The following is a 19,685-nucleotide window of genomic DNA, read 5'->3' on the forward strand; positions in this document are numbered from 1 at the left end:
GATTTTATCGAGTTTCCAGCTAGTCACCCGGCACTTGCCAGCTTGTCTCGCTGTTTGTTAACAGCTCTTGCTAACTGGCGACCACTTGTGGGGCTCAGCAGCGACTTTTTGCCGCGTCACGTCTTCAAGTGGAGCTTGCACTTGGATCTGCGACACACACACACACACACACACAGGCGAGGGCTGGCGTCATTGTCGTAGACGACGTCACACAAGGCGCATGAGTAATGAGTTTAACTTTTGTTATTTGCTTTATCAGTTGCTTGATACTAAAAATCTCATTAAAAGTCGCCTGAATTTTTAATATTATTTAAAAAACAAATTTTAGTTTTAAGCTAATTTTCTCAGTTGTGAAAACGTTAAAAGAAAACTAGGTGTATATTAATGTACCTCATAAAATATCATATTTATGTCCAAGAATTATATTAATTATATTCAAAATAACTTTGCAATAACTAAAAGTGCATTATAATATTATAACTGCATAAATAATATATATTACAGGGTATGCAAGCAGCGTGTTTAATCATTCGTTTTATATGTTGTTTGGCTTTGTTTTAACTAAATGGAAATTGATTATTATGCGTAGTGGACCATAAAGCCGAGACTCGAAAGCTCAGAGCGATGACAATGCACTTATCATCGCCTGGAATGCGACCTTCGGGATTGTCCAAATATTTAATTGTTGAAGGTTGGCGGCTTTGTTGACTTACATAGCAGATTAATTGAAATTGATGACAGATTTCAGATTTATGTGTGTATCTGTGGTGTATTGTTTATTTGTTTTGTTTTGTTTTTCATTTTTCTGAACTGCTTTTAAGTGAATTTGAATGATTTTGGTATTTTAAGGTATAATATATCAGCATGCGCAGCGCTGAGGCTATGCTGTTATGCTGTGGCAACGCTGGCGGATACTGCTTGATGGCAGATGGCAACGCTGGCTGGTGTGACAAATTTGAAACTCAGCATGCGCCAAAAGTTTTGTAACGTTAAGATATGAGTACTATATCGTACAAAAAGTCGTAGGCAAAAACAAAATTTCTTTTGCTCTCGTCTCGTATAATTTTTATGTTCTCTATTCTCGGGCTGCTGAAAAACGCATGCGCTGGCAGCAACAACAACGACAACAAAAGCTCGAAAAGTGTATTTCATTCAATAGGAAAACCTCAGACGACGGTGGTGGAAAAACCAGGCAAGGCGAACGCAAAACGGAAGCGACGAGCACTGCGCAAACTGCGCAAACCACGAGCCAGCAAACAAACAAAAAAAAAAAAGGAAGAAAAAAAGCAACGACAACAACGACAACAACGACAACAAGAACAAGGGTGAAAGGGTGTGCATGTTTTGTTGTTGGGCCAAAACTCACCACCGGGGCGCGAAAAGAGGGTGGAGTTGCCCTCAGTGAGTGAGCGCGTGTGCTTGTGCCTGTCATTGTGTTTGTGTGTGCTTGTGTATGTGCGCGCAGCCGCCAGCCCCCGTGAATTTGCTTGGTGAAATTTTGCTGGCGGCCCGGTTTTGCGGCCCAGCAGTTGCCCAGTCGCCCAGTTGCCTGTCGCCAGTCGCTAGTCGCATTTCGAGCTGTGCTGCTCAAGCGCCTGCCGCCACACCACACACAAAAAGTTAAGAGCAACTAGCAACAAAACAGCAACACCAACACCAATAGCAACACCAACAGCAATAACAACAACAACAAATACGCGTCTTCTACAACATTCCCACGATATCCCCTCCCGCAGCCGGAAACTGGGCAGGGCGCTGTTTTTCAAAATTCTTAAACGTGTGTCGCGTGTGAAATTTGTGTGTGTGTCTCTTGTTTTGAGAAAGAATAAGTTAAGAAAAAAAAAGCAGCTGTAAGAAACAAGTGAATTCTTCTGCATTACCATCAACCACCAGCACCACCACCACCACCACCACCACAAACAGCAACAACAACAACAACACCAGCACAGCCAATTCATCAACCAACTCAGTTCAGTTCAGTTCAGCTCAGCTCAGCGCCAGGCAGCATCCAGCGACGATTCCAACCTCACTTTTGTGCCGGTATGTACAACGCCCCTGGCTCCAGAGCCCCATTGTAGGACGCTCCACCCGATACTCCCATCACCCCCCCAAAAAAAAAAACTTTTTTGGTATTTATAGTGCATAATTATGTGCCCGTTTGTTGTCAAATTTGTGGCCAGCTAAAACTTACAGCAGGCATTTATTTTTAGAGCCTCGAGACACCTTTGCAGCACGCCCCACACACACACACACACACACAAACACTCGGACAGGCACCCGCAGCGAGAGAGTGTGAATGAGCATTGTGGGCGGGGGGTAGAGTGCATGAGTTTTCTGACTGAATGTATGTCGCTGGGTTTATTATCTCATCGACAATGCCGATGTCGCTATTGGAAACGGCGGCGGCGGTCATAAAAAATTTAGCGCAAAATCTGACATTTCCGCTGCTGGTTTCCGCAAACAGCAGCAGCCAAAGAGAGCGAGAGTAGCAGAGACAGAGAGAAAGAGAGAGAGAGAGAGAGAGAGCGAGAGCAAATAAGAGCAACAGCAGCAGCTTCTTCAGCCTCTGTGTGCAGTGTTGTCGTGCTGCGCTCATTTAAGGCCTCCGACAAAAAGTATGTGACAAAAAATTGTTAACAAAAAGAAAAACAATTGTGCCAGCCTTTGAAAGAAGCGCGCTAAAAATCACTTTCAGTTTTAAATATCCATACATAACAGAACACTTTGTGCTGCAATTAGTTTATCTGCTGCTGCGATTAGATATGTCTGGCAGATAGCGCAGCGAATCAATCAATATAGATAGCACATGAGTGAATATATTATATAACAGACAGTTTTTGGTAGCCACCCTTGCGGCGCGCACCAAAAGCCGGCAGCAACGGCCGTACGTAGTACGCTGCTGCAAATTGGGAGCAACCAAAAATTGTAGCAGTAAAAAAATTAGTAGTAACTGGGGCCAGCTGCGCGAGAGCGACTCTCCGTGTGGGTGTAAATGAGTGTATGTGTGTGTGAGTGTGTTGGTGAGAGCAGGCGCGTGAAAAATCTTACAAAGAAAAGGAGCAGTAAAAAGACTACAAAATAAAACAGGCAGTTTCCCAATTGATTTTCAAGGCGGTCGACGTGGTACAAAAAAACTACTAAAATACAAATACTGCAGTGCCATAACAAATAATTGACTTAACATACTAGTAGACGTAAAAATTAAGAAAAAATAAGAAATATATATTGTAGTTATTTTCAAAAAGTTACGTGACGTTGGCATTACGAAAATGTATGCGAAAATGCGAGAAAAATGTTTGGCAAGCCTTGAGAGCAGCAGCAGCGGCGACTCAGTCGCAGTCTTCGACTAGGCAGCCTATTGCATAAAAATGTGTGAGTACGTGAAGAGCATGGTCCCGCCCCAAGCCCCGTGTCAACTTCAACGTAGCAGCGACCGCATGACAGCCCAAAAAGTATGCTACACAAAACTAAATGCAATGTATAGCTGAGATTTCTGTTATTGATTAGTGTGATTTTTGTTGCTGTAGTTGTAGTTTTTGTTGTTGCCTAACTGATTTGACATTAAATTGCAATCGGTTTCATCATCAGCAGCTGTACTCTTCCCACAAACGAGGCGATAACATTTCAAGTGCATTATGTCATTTTTCTCGTTTTGTTGTCTACCTGCCTCTTCCAGTATGTGCTCGCGCGCGTGTGTGTGTTGGTGTGTGAGTGTGTGTCTGTGTGTATATGTGTGAGTGTTTGCCATTTTGCCAGTCGAGGACGAGGACACAGCGCTCGTTGTCTGTCAACAGGGCGCCATTTAATGCCGTAACTTTGTGTAATTAAAAAAAAAGAGCAAGCAACAAGGCGGGTATTATGTCCACCTACACATAAATAGATACACGCACACACATACTATTACTCGAGTGTGTATATGAGTGCTGTTAATAATAATATATATCCATATATATAAATCCATACATATATATATACATATATATATATATACATATATATTGTAATTTCCGCACCAGCAACCAACTGAAACAGATGTTATGCAAAAATTAAAATGTCCGCTGGTTTTATTCAAGCTCCAAGGCGTCATCATAATGATTTAAACGGCTTGACCACACACTCGTTATGTGTGTGCGTGTGTGTGGCTGTTGAAATATGGCCTGGGCGGCAGCGCTTGACGCTCGGGTGATTGTGGGTTAAAAGGGTCACAGCATGTGGGAGCAAGTGCCGCATTTCATATACGGACTATCCATTAAATTGGCAGCATAAATAAGTGTAGGGCATAGTGTTACTGTCAGTCTACGTGTGTCTGTGTATGTGTGTGTTTGGGGGTGGGCAGCTATCTGGCAAGCAAAGCTGCAAACAATTCAGCGCTCGGCCTACTTCCGGTTTGATTGAAATTTATGCGCGCTGCCTGAAAGTAGGCAATGCTTTTTGTTACCCACTTTCTGCTTGGCAACTGAGCAATATATTTGTGCACTGTGCGAAATCAGCTGGTGCTTCCTGCTGGAAACACACCCAGCGCGTCGCCCAAGCCAGTCAATTGGCTAAGCAAACTAAACAGTTGCCGGCGATTTCCGTTTTTGGCCAACGTGTGTGCAAATTCAATTATCAACTCAAATATTAACTAACAGATTAGAGCAGCGCTGCCCTGGCACGTGTCTGTCTGTACGGACACCCAGAACCCCAGCTTCGGTTCAGCTAAGTTACAGCACTTTTTGAGAATTTGCCTAACCTGAGCTCATTTGCGATGATGTATGTCCTTGAACGGGCAAATACTTACTTTTATATTGGCTCATACGAGTCGAGTTGCTGAGCTGTGCGTGTGATTCACGTTTTGAGGTGTGTTTCGCTCTGTGTTTTGAGTGGTTTTTTCAGAGTTGTTGTTGTTTACCAAATCAACAACAAGCTGAAAGTTCAAGAATCCTCCGCCAGCTGCATCCGCCCAACAATCTGCTCTCAGACCTGAGTGTTGTTGTCGTCGTGTCGCTGTTGATATTTGTCAATAAGCTACGCAATTGTAGGCCGTCAATGGGTTATAAGAGCAACAAAACAAAAAAAGCAAAACACCATCACTGAAAATTTTCCCAAAGTGCAGTAGTCGATCATTATTTGCCTTTTGATGAGGTCAGCGCTCAGCAGCTTACAAAAGCTTACGCTGGGTCAATATCTGGGCTGCTGAAGGGTGGAGGGCTCAACAAATAGCTTGAAAAGGTGATTTACTTATAAAGTTGTTAAACAGAACTGCAAAGAATAAACAAATAGTTTTGCATATAAGCTATTTATAGCACAATATCTTCTCGATTAACTGCTACATATAAAGGCATCTGTTATTGAACTTTGTATTGAATTTGTGCATGTATTGATTATGATGAATATCAGTTTAATCTCCACTGTGATCGAAGCTTTTCATCTCTTAGATTATTATATCCATAATTACCACTGTTATCGAACCTTGCCCATCTCTAACGCTGCTTTCAATTACCAATGTTATCGATCCCTCTAGTACGCATCTCTAGATCTGCATTCAAGTCCACTTGCCGTTGTTATCGTAGCTCGCGCATCTTTCATATCGCATCATAGTCTAAACGCGGCATTTATCGATCACCTGTGCAGCGTCGACTCCGATGGAAACATTAGTTCATTGAACTGTTAAGCTCGGGTGCAAGACAGTGACGGCGTCAATGGGCGGATTCTCTTTGCTGCTCCAACAACTTCAGCTCCTCCCACGTGTGCCACGAATTTTAATTAGATAGTAACACATTTTGTGGGCTGACACCGTTACCAACTGCATGCACAGGCGCACACACACATACAAACACATACCAAATATGAGGAAGACTCTTCGGCTAAAAGCTTATGTGTGTGTACTTTGACCTCTTTGGACGTCGGCTGCGTTGCGTCGTGGTCAATGTCAGTGCTAGTCGGTGGACTCTGTTTGGTGGCTTTGGACTTGGACTTGGTCTGTCTCAGTTGTAGTCGTAGCAGATTGAATTTCTTTGCATGCTCAGGCAGGTTTTTCCACACACACTCGCATCATTTCCACGACTCGTTTTTCACAGTTCTTTGCGGCTTTTTCAATTAAAGCTTGTTGCATGCCACCAGCGCTGACGTCGGCGTCGTCGTCGTCGTCGTCGTCGTCGTTTACGTGTCGCTCTTCACGACCCAAACTGCGCGCCGCAGCTGCCCCTGCTGTCCATGGCTTTCTTTTGTGCGCTTTGTGGCTGCCTTTCTTGTCCATAAAGCGGCGATGTCTCTGCCACTGCCTCGGTCGCTGCCACCGCCGCTGTCGACGCTGGCTGACGCTGCATAAAGTCTTTCACTTCTTTGCCATCCAAGTTTAGTTCAGTTCCAGCCGGCGTACGTAGCGCACGCGTCTTGCGAGATCGATCTGACAGCGGGATACATCGAAATAATCGAGTTAGCAGCGATAAACGATAAAAGCGAGCATAGAACGCAACGCGATCTCTCTCTCCGTCTCTCTCTCTCTCTCTCTTTTACCGATTCTCTCTCTATATATCTCTGTTGCAGTGTGTGTGTGTGTTTGTGTGTGCGTGCTTGCCTCTCTTTCACTCTCTCCATTTCCCTCTCTCTCTCGCTCTCTTTCACTCTCTCTGTTTCTCTTTCTCTATATCTCACCCGTTCGATTTCTTTGCGCATGCGCAGCGTCGAAGACAAACACACGCATGCGCTGTCTCCGTCTCCGTCGCCGTCAGCGACTCCGCGCAAAAGTGAAAATATTTGGAGAAATTTCTTGAGCAGAATTTCAGTTGCCAGTTTTTTGTGTGTCAGCTTTTAATAAGTAACCAAAAAAAAAATAACAAAAATAGCGGAAAAAAAAAACACAAATTATAATCACGTTTATTCAATGATTGACCCGCTGCGATAATAGTGTTAATTTCAATTCCAAATTCAACGAAACAGAAACAATTTACGATTCGCTGGCCTCCTAAAACGAAAGTGTTTGCTTACAAATGTCATTGACCCAATTTTAAACTCGCGCAACGTTCACAGCCGGAAACAGCAGCACCCACAGCTACAATCGATAATCGATAATTAATAATCGATAAGCAAGCAAATTGCAAATCGCGTCTACAAGCTTCAGTTGGCGGCGTTTTGTTGATTTGTTGTTGGTTTTTTGTTTCTTAACATATCGCTTTTTGACAAGTAAGTGTAAGGCCGACTGCGTGGCTAAAAATATGCAAACGGCGGCAAATATTTGCCTTTTGTGGGTTGGCGCGGGTGCCGGGGTTGGCGATTCGACTTATGCAACGTTGACGTAATATTTAGTCTAAAACTAAAGACGATGACGGCGACGGCAACGACGACGACGACGACGACAGCGAGAAAGTTGCTACAACAACAGCAAAAAACATATTTTCGAAACCTTTTTTTAAACCTCTTTTTTTTTTTGTTTTGGTATTTGTAATATTAATCATTGCATATTTACAAATAAAATTTGCACACACACACACGCACACACCTGCACACACTCACTACGAAAATGAAGACGCGGCATAATAAATAAACATGGATCACGGTCAGCTACAGCGAGCTAGAGACCGTAACAGATACATAGACTTTAAGATACACAGCGCTACAGATACAGATACAACTCTATAGCTGCGACTTGAACACATTGCAATTCCGTTTTAAAGTGTTGCGAAAACGGTTTTTTTATTTAATGGAATTTGTTTCTTTTTTTTCGGAGCTATTTACCTTTAGCCCTCTGTTTCGCTGACGGCTTATGCGTAGCTCACTGTAAATGCCATTACATCTACAACAATTTGAATATATACATATATGAGCATATATCGGACAATGTCCGACAATCTGACAAGCTGGCAATTGCGCGGGCTCATCAAGTCCGACCGCATTGACCCACTTTTAGTCGCGCCAGCGCATGAGCAAATGCAGTCAAAATTCCAAGGGGTTTTCCAAAACTTAACTGTGTCTTTCGGCCATCTCTCAGCCCCAGAAATATATAAATATATGTATATATATATATATATATATGTTTACTTGTAAATATATATATGTGCCACTTCGATTTCATTGACTATTTCTATCGATTACGTGCTGTGATTTTCAGATCGGCTTAGCGAAATTTCTTTTGCACTTTCGCATTTATGAATACTCAATTGAATTCTAAGCCCTGCACTTGACCAGAATTCTTAATAATCCATTTTTAAAGTTGGCTATAAAATTGTCCAGCACGACCTCAATTGGCATATTTGATGGCCTACTTAATTACCTGTGACGCACTTTGGTACACTTGCCTATGCAATTATATGATTTATCTATAGCCTTTACAGTATCAACAGCACATGCAGGCCTCTTACTCATTTGTTGATTATTTTATTCTTCCTGTTAGTTTGAATAACTATCACATTCCATGCGAGCTGATAATCTTCTCTCTTTGCATCTTCCTGTTGTTTTTGTGTTTTTAGGCACATTTTGTTCAGCTCTTATCATCGTCAATCGCCTGGCATTATAATTCGCCAAGTTGCTCAGCTTTTCCCCTGGGCCGCACAACACATTTTCTTTGCTCTAATCAATCTCACGTGCTCTCGCGCAATTCATAAATCTTAATTTTAGAAAATTGCAACGCAATTTTATAAATCACAAGTGCCTAAAAAGTGGCATTGTCGTGTGTGGGCGGCTTTATAATATATATTTGGTTTTTTCGTTTTGTTTTGGTTAATTAGTCGGGCCTATTTTAATTGGCGCTCTAGACATTGTTCTTAACTTAGAGGCTTAGCTCATGCGCTGGCTAAAAATAAATATATATAAATTCTAATTGTAAATTATTTAATATCTAACTTTGAGAGGCCGTCAGCTGAGTTTCAATTGTGCTGAATTCGCTGGCTATGAGTTGGGGCAATGGAAATTTGCTGCTGGGACACATATGGAAACTGAGGGGGCAGTGCGGGGGCTTGTGCGGCATAGCGCAGCGACAACGGTTTCACTCTGCCGGGGGGCCCCATTATACACACTTAAATTTAACTTTTATGCTGTAAACTGCGAAGCGCTTTGTTTGTTAATCAAATGCGCAAATTATGGGCACACAGGCCGAGGTGGAGGCACCAGTTGCAGAGAACTGTGGGCACAGATTAGCTCGCCGCATAGTCTGTCACAGATTTATTCAATTACACACAAAGCATAGATAACTTACGATAACTGTAAAATCAGACGGAACGGCGGGCGGAGGCACACACAACCAACACACATACACGCACACACACAATAGACAACAACAGTAACGAGACACTCGTCAGACTTTAAAGGTTCAATAGAATAGAGGGCACAGACCCATTATGATGCCGTATTGTGCACAGCATCCGCTCGGGATTTACATTTACATAATGTGCCCCATTGTCGAAAAGTGAAAATATGTGTATTTGAACTTTCGTTTGTAGTCGCCTCGTCTTCTGATTGATGAAGCACTCTTCGAAATTGCTAAAACAAACAGTAGAACTCACTATTAGACCACGGCCAGAGTCTATACGATATGTCAAGCAGTGCTTCCGCGTGTTCCTCAAGCCCCAAAAGACTTGTAATCCGAAAGCAACAAGGTCTCTCTGAAATAGAGAACCAGCAAATGCGGCATAAAGTGCAATCGGAAAGCAGACTCAAAGAATTGAAGCCGACCCAACGAATAATGTATGCACTACAGTAAAACATGTTTGCAAACGTTTTGATATTTTATTGCTATTTATATTCAGTTATTTAAGTCGTTCCTTTCATAAAATCTACTTTAAATTTTGCAAGTTTTTAAAATTAAATGAATATTAAATGTCGATTAAATAAGTGTTATGTTAGTGATTTTTAAGCTTTTAATTAAGCTTTGCTTTAGTTTTTTACATTGCTCCTAAATGGGGTAAGCGCTGTTTAACGAACCGAAACTAACTTTCCAACATTAAAACGATGAAAATTCATGTATGTCGTATATAGTTACGAGAAACGCCGGGGAATTTCTTTTAGTATATGTATTCTCAACGTTATATAGGAAAAGCGGTGTTGGTTGGAGCACCTAATTATTTTATTTTGTCCGTTTTAAGAAATATTTATCTATTTTCAATTCAATATCAATTATCTATATTTAATTCAAGCTTGCTCCGTTAATAAAAGCGCGTTAACAATCACAAGCACAGTGGGACAATGGGACTAAAATATTTTTTATTTTTTTTTATAAATATAATTATTTTAAAATAAAAACAATTATATTAATAATATAATGTTTACATAAAACTGTCAGCACTTTTTAAATGGGATATTTAATGATCGCAGATTAATTTGTATATTTATTTAATTTATAAGGTTAATGCATTTTTAAAAGATGTGTTACGTGTTCGAGTAAGATTTAGTGGGGTTACAGAACTGGTTATCAAGTGGTTGTTGTCTGATTTTTGCCAAGGGTATTGGCCTAAAATGTGGCCAGTAATGGACAGACAAAGACGAGCTGGCTTGTGTATAAGAGACCAGGGCCAGTTGCCGATGTCGTTATTGTTATTGTTGTTGTTGTTGTTTCTGTTTCTGTTGTTGTTGTTGTTGTTGTTGTTGTCGCTGCTGTCGATGTCGATGACGCTGACGATGATGATATGCGGCACGATTATAGGAAATGGGTCAGACAATACACAGGCACAACAGTGTAACTACCTTGTCAAGGCAGGTTGAATGTTTACCGTTTAACAGCACACACACACACACACACACACACACGCATACGTAAGCACAACGCTGCAGTTACAGATTGGTCTTCATGTTTGGTTAACACGCGCAGAGGCGTGGTTCGTTTGGTGGTGCAGTGGTGCGCGGTGGTACATGTTGGGTCTCAGCCTGGTCTTTGCTTAGGCGCGCAAATTTTAAATATCGCTCCGCAGAGAGCGGAAGACTTGGAGAAAGACTAATAGAGAGAGAGAAAGAGAGCGATAGAGACCGACAGAGAGAGGGAGATAAAAGGAGAAAGACCGAGAGAGAGAGAGAGGGAGAGAGCACGCGAATTCATGCGATGAAAAAGTTGATTTTCAAGAAATTTCACTTTAGAATGAGGCGGCGGCAGCGCCTGCAGAAGATGTTGCTGACCGAAAAAAACTGGATTCCCTGGGAAGCTCCATTGATAAATTTACAGTTACGTGATGAGACCGCTCGATTGTCCAGATGGCATCGAGTTGTTTAAACTTTAATTATACGGCAGCTATTAGCAGTAGTTCGTAGCTCGTTTGATGGGCCACTCGGGGCAGCGGATATGATTCGATAATATCATGAGAAAAGCTGTGCCAATTTCGTGGCGCATTTTAACACATTTCTTAACCGGACAACAACAAATAAACAATAAACGCTGCGTCAGTGAAAGAAATTCAAAATACAAATGAACCTAAAAACAAAAAAAATAACCAAAATCAACAAAATCTCTCTCATACGCTTAGTGGGTCGCTCTTCCTCTCTCTCTCTCTCTCTCTCTCTCTCTCTCTCTCTCTCTCTCTGGAAATAGATTTTTGCTGCACGCCAAATGAAAACGAAAGTTTGAACATTTTGTTCAACCAAAAAAATTACCAAATTTAAATACGTCAAAAAAAAAAAATAAATAACAACAACAAATTGCGGAATTTAGATATTTAAAAGTGAAAGCCATGGGCTGGCCCTGCTTTGGACTTGAATTTGAGACGCATTTCAGACAGCAGCAGCAGCGTTCAAATGTCCGCATTACGGAGATGTTCCCTAAAAAAAAAAAAAACTGAAAAAAAAACCAAACATGAGTTAATCACCGCAACGTGTCGCATTCACAGTTCCTGTCTATGTTCAATATTTGGACAGTGTTTAATTTGAATTCCATTGTTGTTGCCGTTTATGGTAATTAGCAAAGGCATTACGGCAATAATTTCCTAGGTGCAAAGTTTTCTCCGCCGTGCAAGAGGGAAGGGGAAGTAGCTCAGATGCTGTTTACATGCGATAACTTGAACTCTGATCGATATAGTTCCGTACCTTGCGTAGGGTGTGTTTCCTGGCCCTAGGGTTACGGAATCGTTTCTTTGGGGCACAGACACTCACTCACACACACACACACGCACACGCACGCACAGTTCTAACGAAATGGTAATTTCTGTTTGTGCTTGACTATATACAATAACAAAACAACAATCACTTAGCGGCATTTGCATTGGCTTTTGCTGTAGCTGTCATTTTGTTGACAGATTCATTCAATATTTTTACAACTTAAAGTAAGAAGATGACGTGGGCTTGATTTGTAAATAAGTCAAATTGCTTTTGGTTGAGCTTATAGGTTCTTTTGGAGCAGTTAAACCATACCACTAAATATCTATTCCTATCTTTGGCTGCATTAGTATTGGTGAGCATTTGCAAGCTGCCCATGTCCGAGCTGCTAGGCGCCCAGCTTTGGCGTGTGCGTAGCTTGTGTCTGTGTAAAAAGCTTTGCGTGACAGCTTTTACAGCGCATCTGCCTAGCAGCTAGGCTGGGTCAGCGCTTGAATCTAACTCTGTTCCTAGTCTGACGATGTGCGAAAATGTGCCAATCATCTCGTCGCTTTCAGCAGTCCCAAATAACTCGCTGTCGCTACGCACTTGGACATTTCAATATAGAATGCCCGTCCACAGGCGGCAGAGTGCGCATTCGTAATCTGTCATCGATATCGACAGCAGTCTCTCGGCGAACGCTGTGTGTGTGGTTTTAGCCGCTTTTCTGTTTGGTTAGTTTCTCAATTGGCTGAGGCCTGCCCTTAAGCGGCTTAAAGTCTTAAAGAGCTTTGCATATTTTGTGCTATTGTGCGTTAAATTGAATTGCGGTTGAGCCCATGAGTGTAAAAGGATATCAGACCGCGTGTGTTAGCATCTGTAATTTGTGTTTGCCTCAGACGTCATGGCAAGGGCATTGCTGGCTGCCATCCAAGGATAAAAATCGTACCATCGACGTCATTTGGCCGAAATTGATGCTTGCGCCAGCCTGAGAAGCATTGTGGCATCCGTTTTGGGGCTTCCTCACGCACATGCCACATGTGTCAAAGGCAACTACTTTTAGGCACAGGCTCGCATGACACTTTGATAGATAGACAGCAAGCAGTCTGTGATGTGGGTTCTCTCAGTTGAACGTTGGTTGTCCGCCTCACTTTCGACTTGCAGCTCGGGCTAAATATAAAGATGTCACTTTGATTTTTTTATCCATGACTTGGAAAAATAAATTGAATTTATTTAAATTTTTCTTTTTGCATTTCTAACTGTTTAAATAAATGTTTATAATTGTGTCTCTTTGTTCTCTAATTTCAGCAGAACTTAGCAGCTCTTCAGCTTTTGTCGCCTCTTCCACATAAGCACAAGAAACACACATCCATAAGGACAACTAGTAGGATACACATGCGGACAGGACTCTTCCTGTTTGGCTCCATCTACGGGAACCTACTTTCCAATTGCTAAGCAACTAAAGTCGACAGCAACACGAAAATGGAAGAATGCTTAACGGCGGCAGCAGCACGAACATTTTCAGCGAAATTCTGTGAAATTTGAATTGCATATATAAATATATATATGTTAACCAGTACAATAATTAGCTAAAGGAGCCAATTAGCTGCGTTGTGTTCCAAGTAAACAACAGAAAACTTCCCTCAAAAAATATAAAAAAAAACTTACACAGAAAAAGGCAAATAGCGAAAAGCGAAGCGAAACTTGAACAATAAAAACACATTAATTTTAGCTGAAGAACAAATTGAAAAGCGCACATTGCAAATGAATTGAACTGCTTCCTAACTTATAATATATATTAACAAAAAGAAACAAACAATAACAAGAACCACACGTAACGGCAGCAGCAGCAGCAACAACAACGCAACGAACATGTCACACGCCGTCGCCAACAAAACAGAAACGGAAAACTGCATCAGCAGCAGCAGCAGCAACAACAACAGCAATAGCCTCAAACAGACGCCACAGCCCGCACAGCAGCAACCGCACAGCAGCAGCAGCAGCAGCAACAGCAACAGCAACAGCAATAGCAGCAACTGCCTCAAGAATAGCAACAACAACAGCGATGCAGCGTTCTCATTGCTGAACGGCACCCACTCGTCGCATCAGCCGCGCAGCAATGGACTCACTGCTGCGGCGCACGCAGCTGTCAGCTATGCGAGCGCCGGCAGTGGAAGTGGTGCGGGCAGTGCCGGCAGCGGAAGTGGTGCGGCCGCAGTTGGCCACAATGCGGCGCTGCTCGGCGGCGCGCCGGCCACAGCGTTGCCCAGCAATGGCGGCCTGCAGTCACCGTACGAGAGCTACAGAGTCGATGATACCAGTTATGTGCCCATCGGACAGTTCTATGCTGGACGGAGTGTATTCATTACGGGCGGGACCGGTTTTATGGGCAAGGTAAGTTATCGATTAATCGATGTATTATTCTAAAACGCCTTGTAAATGGTAGACAAGAGTATTCGAGCTATTACATAAACCGAATAGTTGAGTGTTTGTTTAGGAGCAGCATGTAGAATGAATACCCTTTTGGTTATGGTATAAGCAAGTAATCGATTAATCGATTGAAAGGATGCGTTTCGGGATTCCTGTAAAACCGTGTCTGATTCCGCGTTTGTGTTGATTAACTAAACAATCGAACAATCGATTTTAACAACGTTTCCAAAAGGGATGAGCACGCGACATGTCAGATTTCAGATTAGATATGTAAGCTGAATACCAAATGCTCAGCTTAACTGTTTAGGTCATGCTATTCCTTAGCTTTAAAGTTAAACTTTGCCCTTTAGCTGCAAATACACTTAAATAAATACAAAAAAAAAGTTTGGCTTAACCTGTTACCAACCAAAAATTCGACTGTTGCTAGGCTTTAGCAATTTTTATTGCCTACTTTAGTGGGCAGCACGCATCACGCATACGCCACGTGCGTTGCATGCAATTGTTATTCGCATCATTTGCATCATGGAGTGTTGAACTCTTTGACCCGGCCACGCCTGTCAGCCACACACACGAACGAAATGAGGTTACTCTATTCGTCGGAACGCACTAAGCTAAGTAAATGCAAATCGACAACTCAAACAAACAACTGGGTGTGTGTGCCCCAATAGATATCGAGTGTTTAAAGCGTTTTCCAGCATTGACATCTCAGCCAGAGTGTCTGGTGTTGACTCATCGTCCTGGCATGTCTAAGGCACATGATTCGCACTGGAGATGGGCGCGGGCGAGCATGGCATATAACATATCAAAAAATATTTGTTTTCTGACGCACAGCTTTCTGTATATTTTGTTTAGTCATTTTATTTAAGTGCGTCAGTTTTATTGGGTTTTGCTAAACACAAATGATAGTTTCTTTCAATTATTTGTATCAATAGTTCGAGTTAGGGATAAGCTCAGTTGCGATAGTTTGATCCAACTGTCTCTTGATGTATTTCGTAGATGTATTTCTAGGCACGTGCACATCTCTAGCTTGCATAAAAACACACACACATACTCACACACATGTCACATCAGCTCTAATTGTTTGTCAAGTGTGTGTGTGTGTGTGCATATAACTTGTACTCTGCCTCTAGACTCCTTACATATCCGTCGGCTGTTGTGCCAATTTCAGCCATTGTTTTGCATACGTGTATGCGTGTGTGTTTGTGCGTTGCATGCCTCCTGCCTGCGCCATTATGACATGTAATGGCTGGCGCCGGCGCCGCTCAGACTCTGCCACTCAATTGCACAGTGTGTCAAACGCTATTTGTTTTGCGCGTACTATACCCATTGTTGCCATTTGCTGGGGCGTAGCATTCATCGATTTTGTAATCTAGTTGCCAGGCACTGTAATTTAAATGTCACAACCTGCTACCTGCGCGTCACAGCAGACCCTCCCCCTTTACAGTCCACGTTCTTGTCACTATAATTGTGTGCTTGTAATTTCCATACAATTTTCACTTTGTTATTTTGGGCGTGTCAGGCTGTGTGTACTTGCAGTCAATGTCCTTTAACAATATTCGTGAATGGCCATTGATAACACTCGATTCGGCATTTAACCATTTACCCATTCATTTGATGTTGTTTGACTGCTCACTTGGCCGCCACTTGAACTGCTGCCCCCTCCCAAGTCCATAAAAAAGGCCTGTCTGATTGGCTGACCGTAATTATAGTTTCTGGGCTAATGGATGCGTCTTGTTTGTATAGGGGTAAGCTGGCCAAAAACTAACTAAAATTGATTAATCAAATGCTTAGTGCGGCAGCCTTTGCGAGCTGTCCAGTTAGCCAAAGTGATTTTCAATAATATAAAATGCTGGAGGTATTATGAAAACAGATTACAGCCTTTTGCGTGAAATATAGAATGTGTGGGCTCCCCTTATTCATATCATAGAAGTTTACGTTCCTTTAAAGATGCACCGTTTTAACTGTGCATTGTTAACTTGAACTTTCCCCACCAAACTTTGTATTTCCATTTCCACTAAGGATATGGGTGGATTGGATTTTCCGTAAATTGTCTTATGGCTTGGCTATGTGCACACTTAATAAATTAAGTAATACTTAATATTTCCTCTTCAGGTGCTCGTTGAGAAACTGTTACGTTCATGTCCGGACATAAGAAACATATATCTGCTGATACGACCGAAACGCGGCCAGGAAGTTTCGGCGCGCCTCACGGAACTCCTAAATGCGCCGGTAATGCATAGCTCTTTAAAATATCAAATCAGCTTTTTAACTAACCGTTCTTCGTCTAATTGACAGCTTTTCGAATCACTGCGTCGCGAGAAGCCGAAGGAATTAAGCAAAGTCATACCCATATCCGGCGATATAACATCCGAGGAGCTGGGCATCTCAGAGAGCGACCAGGTGCGTACTCTTTAATTCAAGTTATAGACCTTGATACTAACCATAACTTTCTCTCTTTATGCAGACCCTACTTTGTCGCAACGTTTCCGTTGTATTTCATTCAGCTGCCACTGTGAAATTCGATGAGAAGCTCAAATTGTCAGTCACAATCAATATGCTGGGCACTAAACGTTTGGTCGAACTCTGTCATCGCATGATGTCCCTAGACGTGAGTAGCCCGCTTGGTCAAACTTTTCGCAATTACCCCCTACCGATGCACATATATTTCAGGCACTTATTCATGTATCCACTGCCTATTGCAATTGCGATAGAACCGACGTATCAGAGGTTATATATGCACCACCCTATAATCCCGATGATATCATCTCATTAATCAACTGGCTTCCGGAGGATATACTTGATCAGGTATTATCACTGGAATTATAGTTATATATGTTTATTAACTGATCTTTTCTTAGCTGACACCGCGCCTCATTGGCAAGCGCCCAAATACGTATACATTTACAAAAGCCTTAGCGGAGCATATGTTACTTAAAGAGGCTGGAAATCTGCCCGTTGCCATTGTGAGGCCCTCAATCGGTAAGTCTGTCATAGAAAGCAATGTTCTATAGTGTCAACTTTATATATGTATATATATTTTTATAGTGACTGCCAGCCTGAATGAACCCTTTGCCGGTTGGGTGGATAACTTCAATGGGCCAACGGGTCTAGTCTCGGCGCTGGCCAAGGGCCTCTTCCGCACAATGATGTGCGAAAAGAACTATGTGGCCGATATGGTACCTGTTGATATTGTGATTAATTTAATGATTGCCGCTGCCTGGCGCACAGCGACGCGTAAATCCAATAATTTACTCATATACAATTGTTGTACCGGTCAACGTAATCCCATCATATGGTCTGAGTTTGTCAAATATGCCATGTCCAGTGTGCGCAAACATCCCTTGGGTAGGTTTTTTTTTTTTGGCAAATATATCAACAAAGAAATTAATTTAATATTTTACTCTTAAATTCCTTATAGAGGGTTGTCTGTGGTATCCAACTGGTGACCTGCGCATGAATCGTCCCATGAACACGCTGAATTGTATATTAAAACATTTTCTACCAGCCCACATACTGGATGCAGTGGCGCGCATAATGGGCAAGAAGCCATTGTAAGTACATCAAGCTGGGGAAGCAAAAATCTATCTAGCAGCATCTTTCCCACACGCAGCTATCGCAGGCTAATACCAATTCAGGCATTTTAATCAGCTCTTCTTCTTCACTTTTCAGTGTTGTCAACGTACAAAACAAAATTGCCAAAGCTGTAGAATGCTTAGAATATTTTGCCACGCGTCAATGGCGTTTTAAGGACGATAATGTGAATGGTCTGCTGCATACGCTCAGTCCCAAGGATCGTGAGATTTTTGTCTTTGATGTGCGCAACATTAACTGGGATAAATACGTGGAGCGTTATGTATTGGGCTTCAGGGAATTTTTGTTCAAACAGCGGCCCGAATCGCTGCCCGCCAGCAGAAAGCGTATGGTCAGGTTGGTGTTAAGAACTAATGTTATTTTAAAGTTAATTTATTAACTTTACAATATATCAATCTTTTGTAGATTGTACTATCTGCATCAGCTAATAAAAGTGGTCGCCGTGCTGCTCATCTGGCGCTTTCTGATGTCACGTTCGAAGCGATTGAACGATTTGTGGAGCGCATTTCTGGAAAACGTGCTTAAAATCGCGCGTTTAATACCATTTTTGTAATAATCCGGCACTACTGATGGCCGGAGACAACAACAACAACAACAACAACAACAGCATAAATCTTGTCTGGTGATGTTCTTCTTTGCAATTTCTAAATGCCTTAAACATGGCGTACATTTTAGAGGTTTTTAGCAAATAATTATAATCATATTTTTATATATGTTAAACGAGTAAACGAAAACCAACCACAAACAATGCATCGGGTTAATAAAATGGCATTTGCGCGCAACCAAAAAAACAACAAAAAACAAAATCAGATAAATGCAGATTCAGATGCAGGTGCAGGTGGAATGGCAGCCCACACACAGGTGTGTCCACTGTCCGCTATCCGCTGTCAGGTGTGACTCAATTGTGCAATTTTTGAGATATATTTAAATGCCTCTCTCCAGGGTGTCGGTTCTCTCGTTGGCGAGTTGAAGACGTAATTTTTGTAAATTTTGTGCAGTCAACTAAGTAAAAGTAAATCTAATATAACACAAATTCAATGAAAGGTATATATAATATATACAAATAAAATATTCCACCTTCGCGAACACAAAAACAAACACTTGACATGACGATAAATTCGTATTAAATTAATTATGAATATATGCGTACGCATATGGCAAAACAAATCTATGTCAAAGATAATGAAGCAATTTGCAGTAATTAGTAATTCCGAATACTTTTGCAACAAAACAAAGAAAACAAAACTATTTAACAAATTTAATAAAAAAAAAAACAAAACAAAAACAAACAATTAGAGAGAAAACAAAATGAACAAAAAAGAAAAAGAAAAAAAAACTATAAAAATGGCTTGTTATTGCTTTAAATTACATAAACGTAACGTAAACTATGCTAATTAATTAATTATAAATAATATTACTAGTTTTAAAATTTTTACAATTACAATTAAGTTTTCAATTTATATATTACAAAAACCCACAAAGCAAAAACAGAATTATATACAACAAACAAAAAAAAAAAAAAACAAAAAAAAAAGAAAACAAAAAACAATTGAAAAACAAAATATGCAGTTTATAAATATACAAAATTCAATTTATGTATATGTACTATATTATGAAAAATATGGCGAAAATGAAACAAAACAAAACAATAAATAATTAAACGAAAAATATATTTATATAAACATCAAACATAA

General features: G+C 41.3%; 1 protein-coding gene across 5 annotated transcripts; it reads left to right on the top strand.

Annotated features, from left to right (window-relative positions):
* Positions 1-1,042: 1,042 nt before the first annotated feature.
* LOC6625725 (putative fatty acyl-CoA reductase CG5065) lies at positions 1,043-19,441 on the top strand. Of its 5 annotated transcripts, none has more exons than XM_032437220.2 (11): positions 1,043-2,040; positions 13,279-14,364; positions 16,513-16,629; positions 16,696-16,800; positions 16,865-17,008; positions 17,071-17,205; positions 17,259-17,379; positions 17,446-17,745; positions 17,819-17,951; positions 18,070-18,327; positions 18,397-19,441. In XM_032437220.2, exons 2-11 carry the CDS (start codon positions 13,843-13,845, stop codon positions 18,542-18,544), a joined length of 1,983 nt encoding a protein of 660 aa, XP_032293111.1. In that variant the 5' UTR covers positions 1,043-2,040; positions 13,279-13,842; the 3' UTR covers positions 18,545-19,441. The 5 variants fall into 5 exon arrangements, with proteins under 5 accessions (XP_032293111.1, XP_032293112.1, XP_032293115.1 ...); XM_032437221.2 differs by having other exon boundaries at positions 13,282-14,364; XM_032437224.2 differs by lacking the exon at positions 1,043-2,040 and adding an exon at positions 6,477-7,164.
* Positions 19,442-19,685: the final 244 nt, after the last annotated feature.

This window comes from Drosophila virilis, chromosome 5 (assembly GCF_030788295.1).
Source record: "Drosophila virilis strain 15010-1051.87 chromosome 5, Dvir_AGI_RSII-ME, whole genome shotgun sequence".
Classification (NCBI taxonomy): Eukaryota; Metazoa; Arthropoda; class Insecta; order Diptera; family Drosophilidae; genus Drosophila; species Drosophila virilis.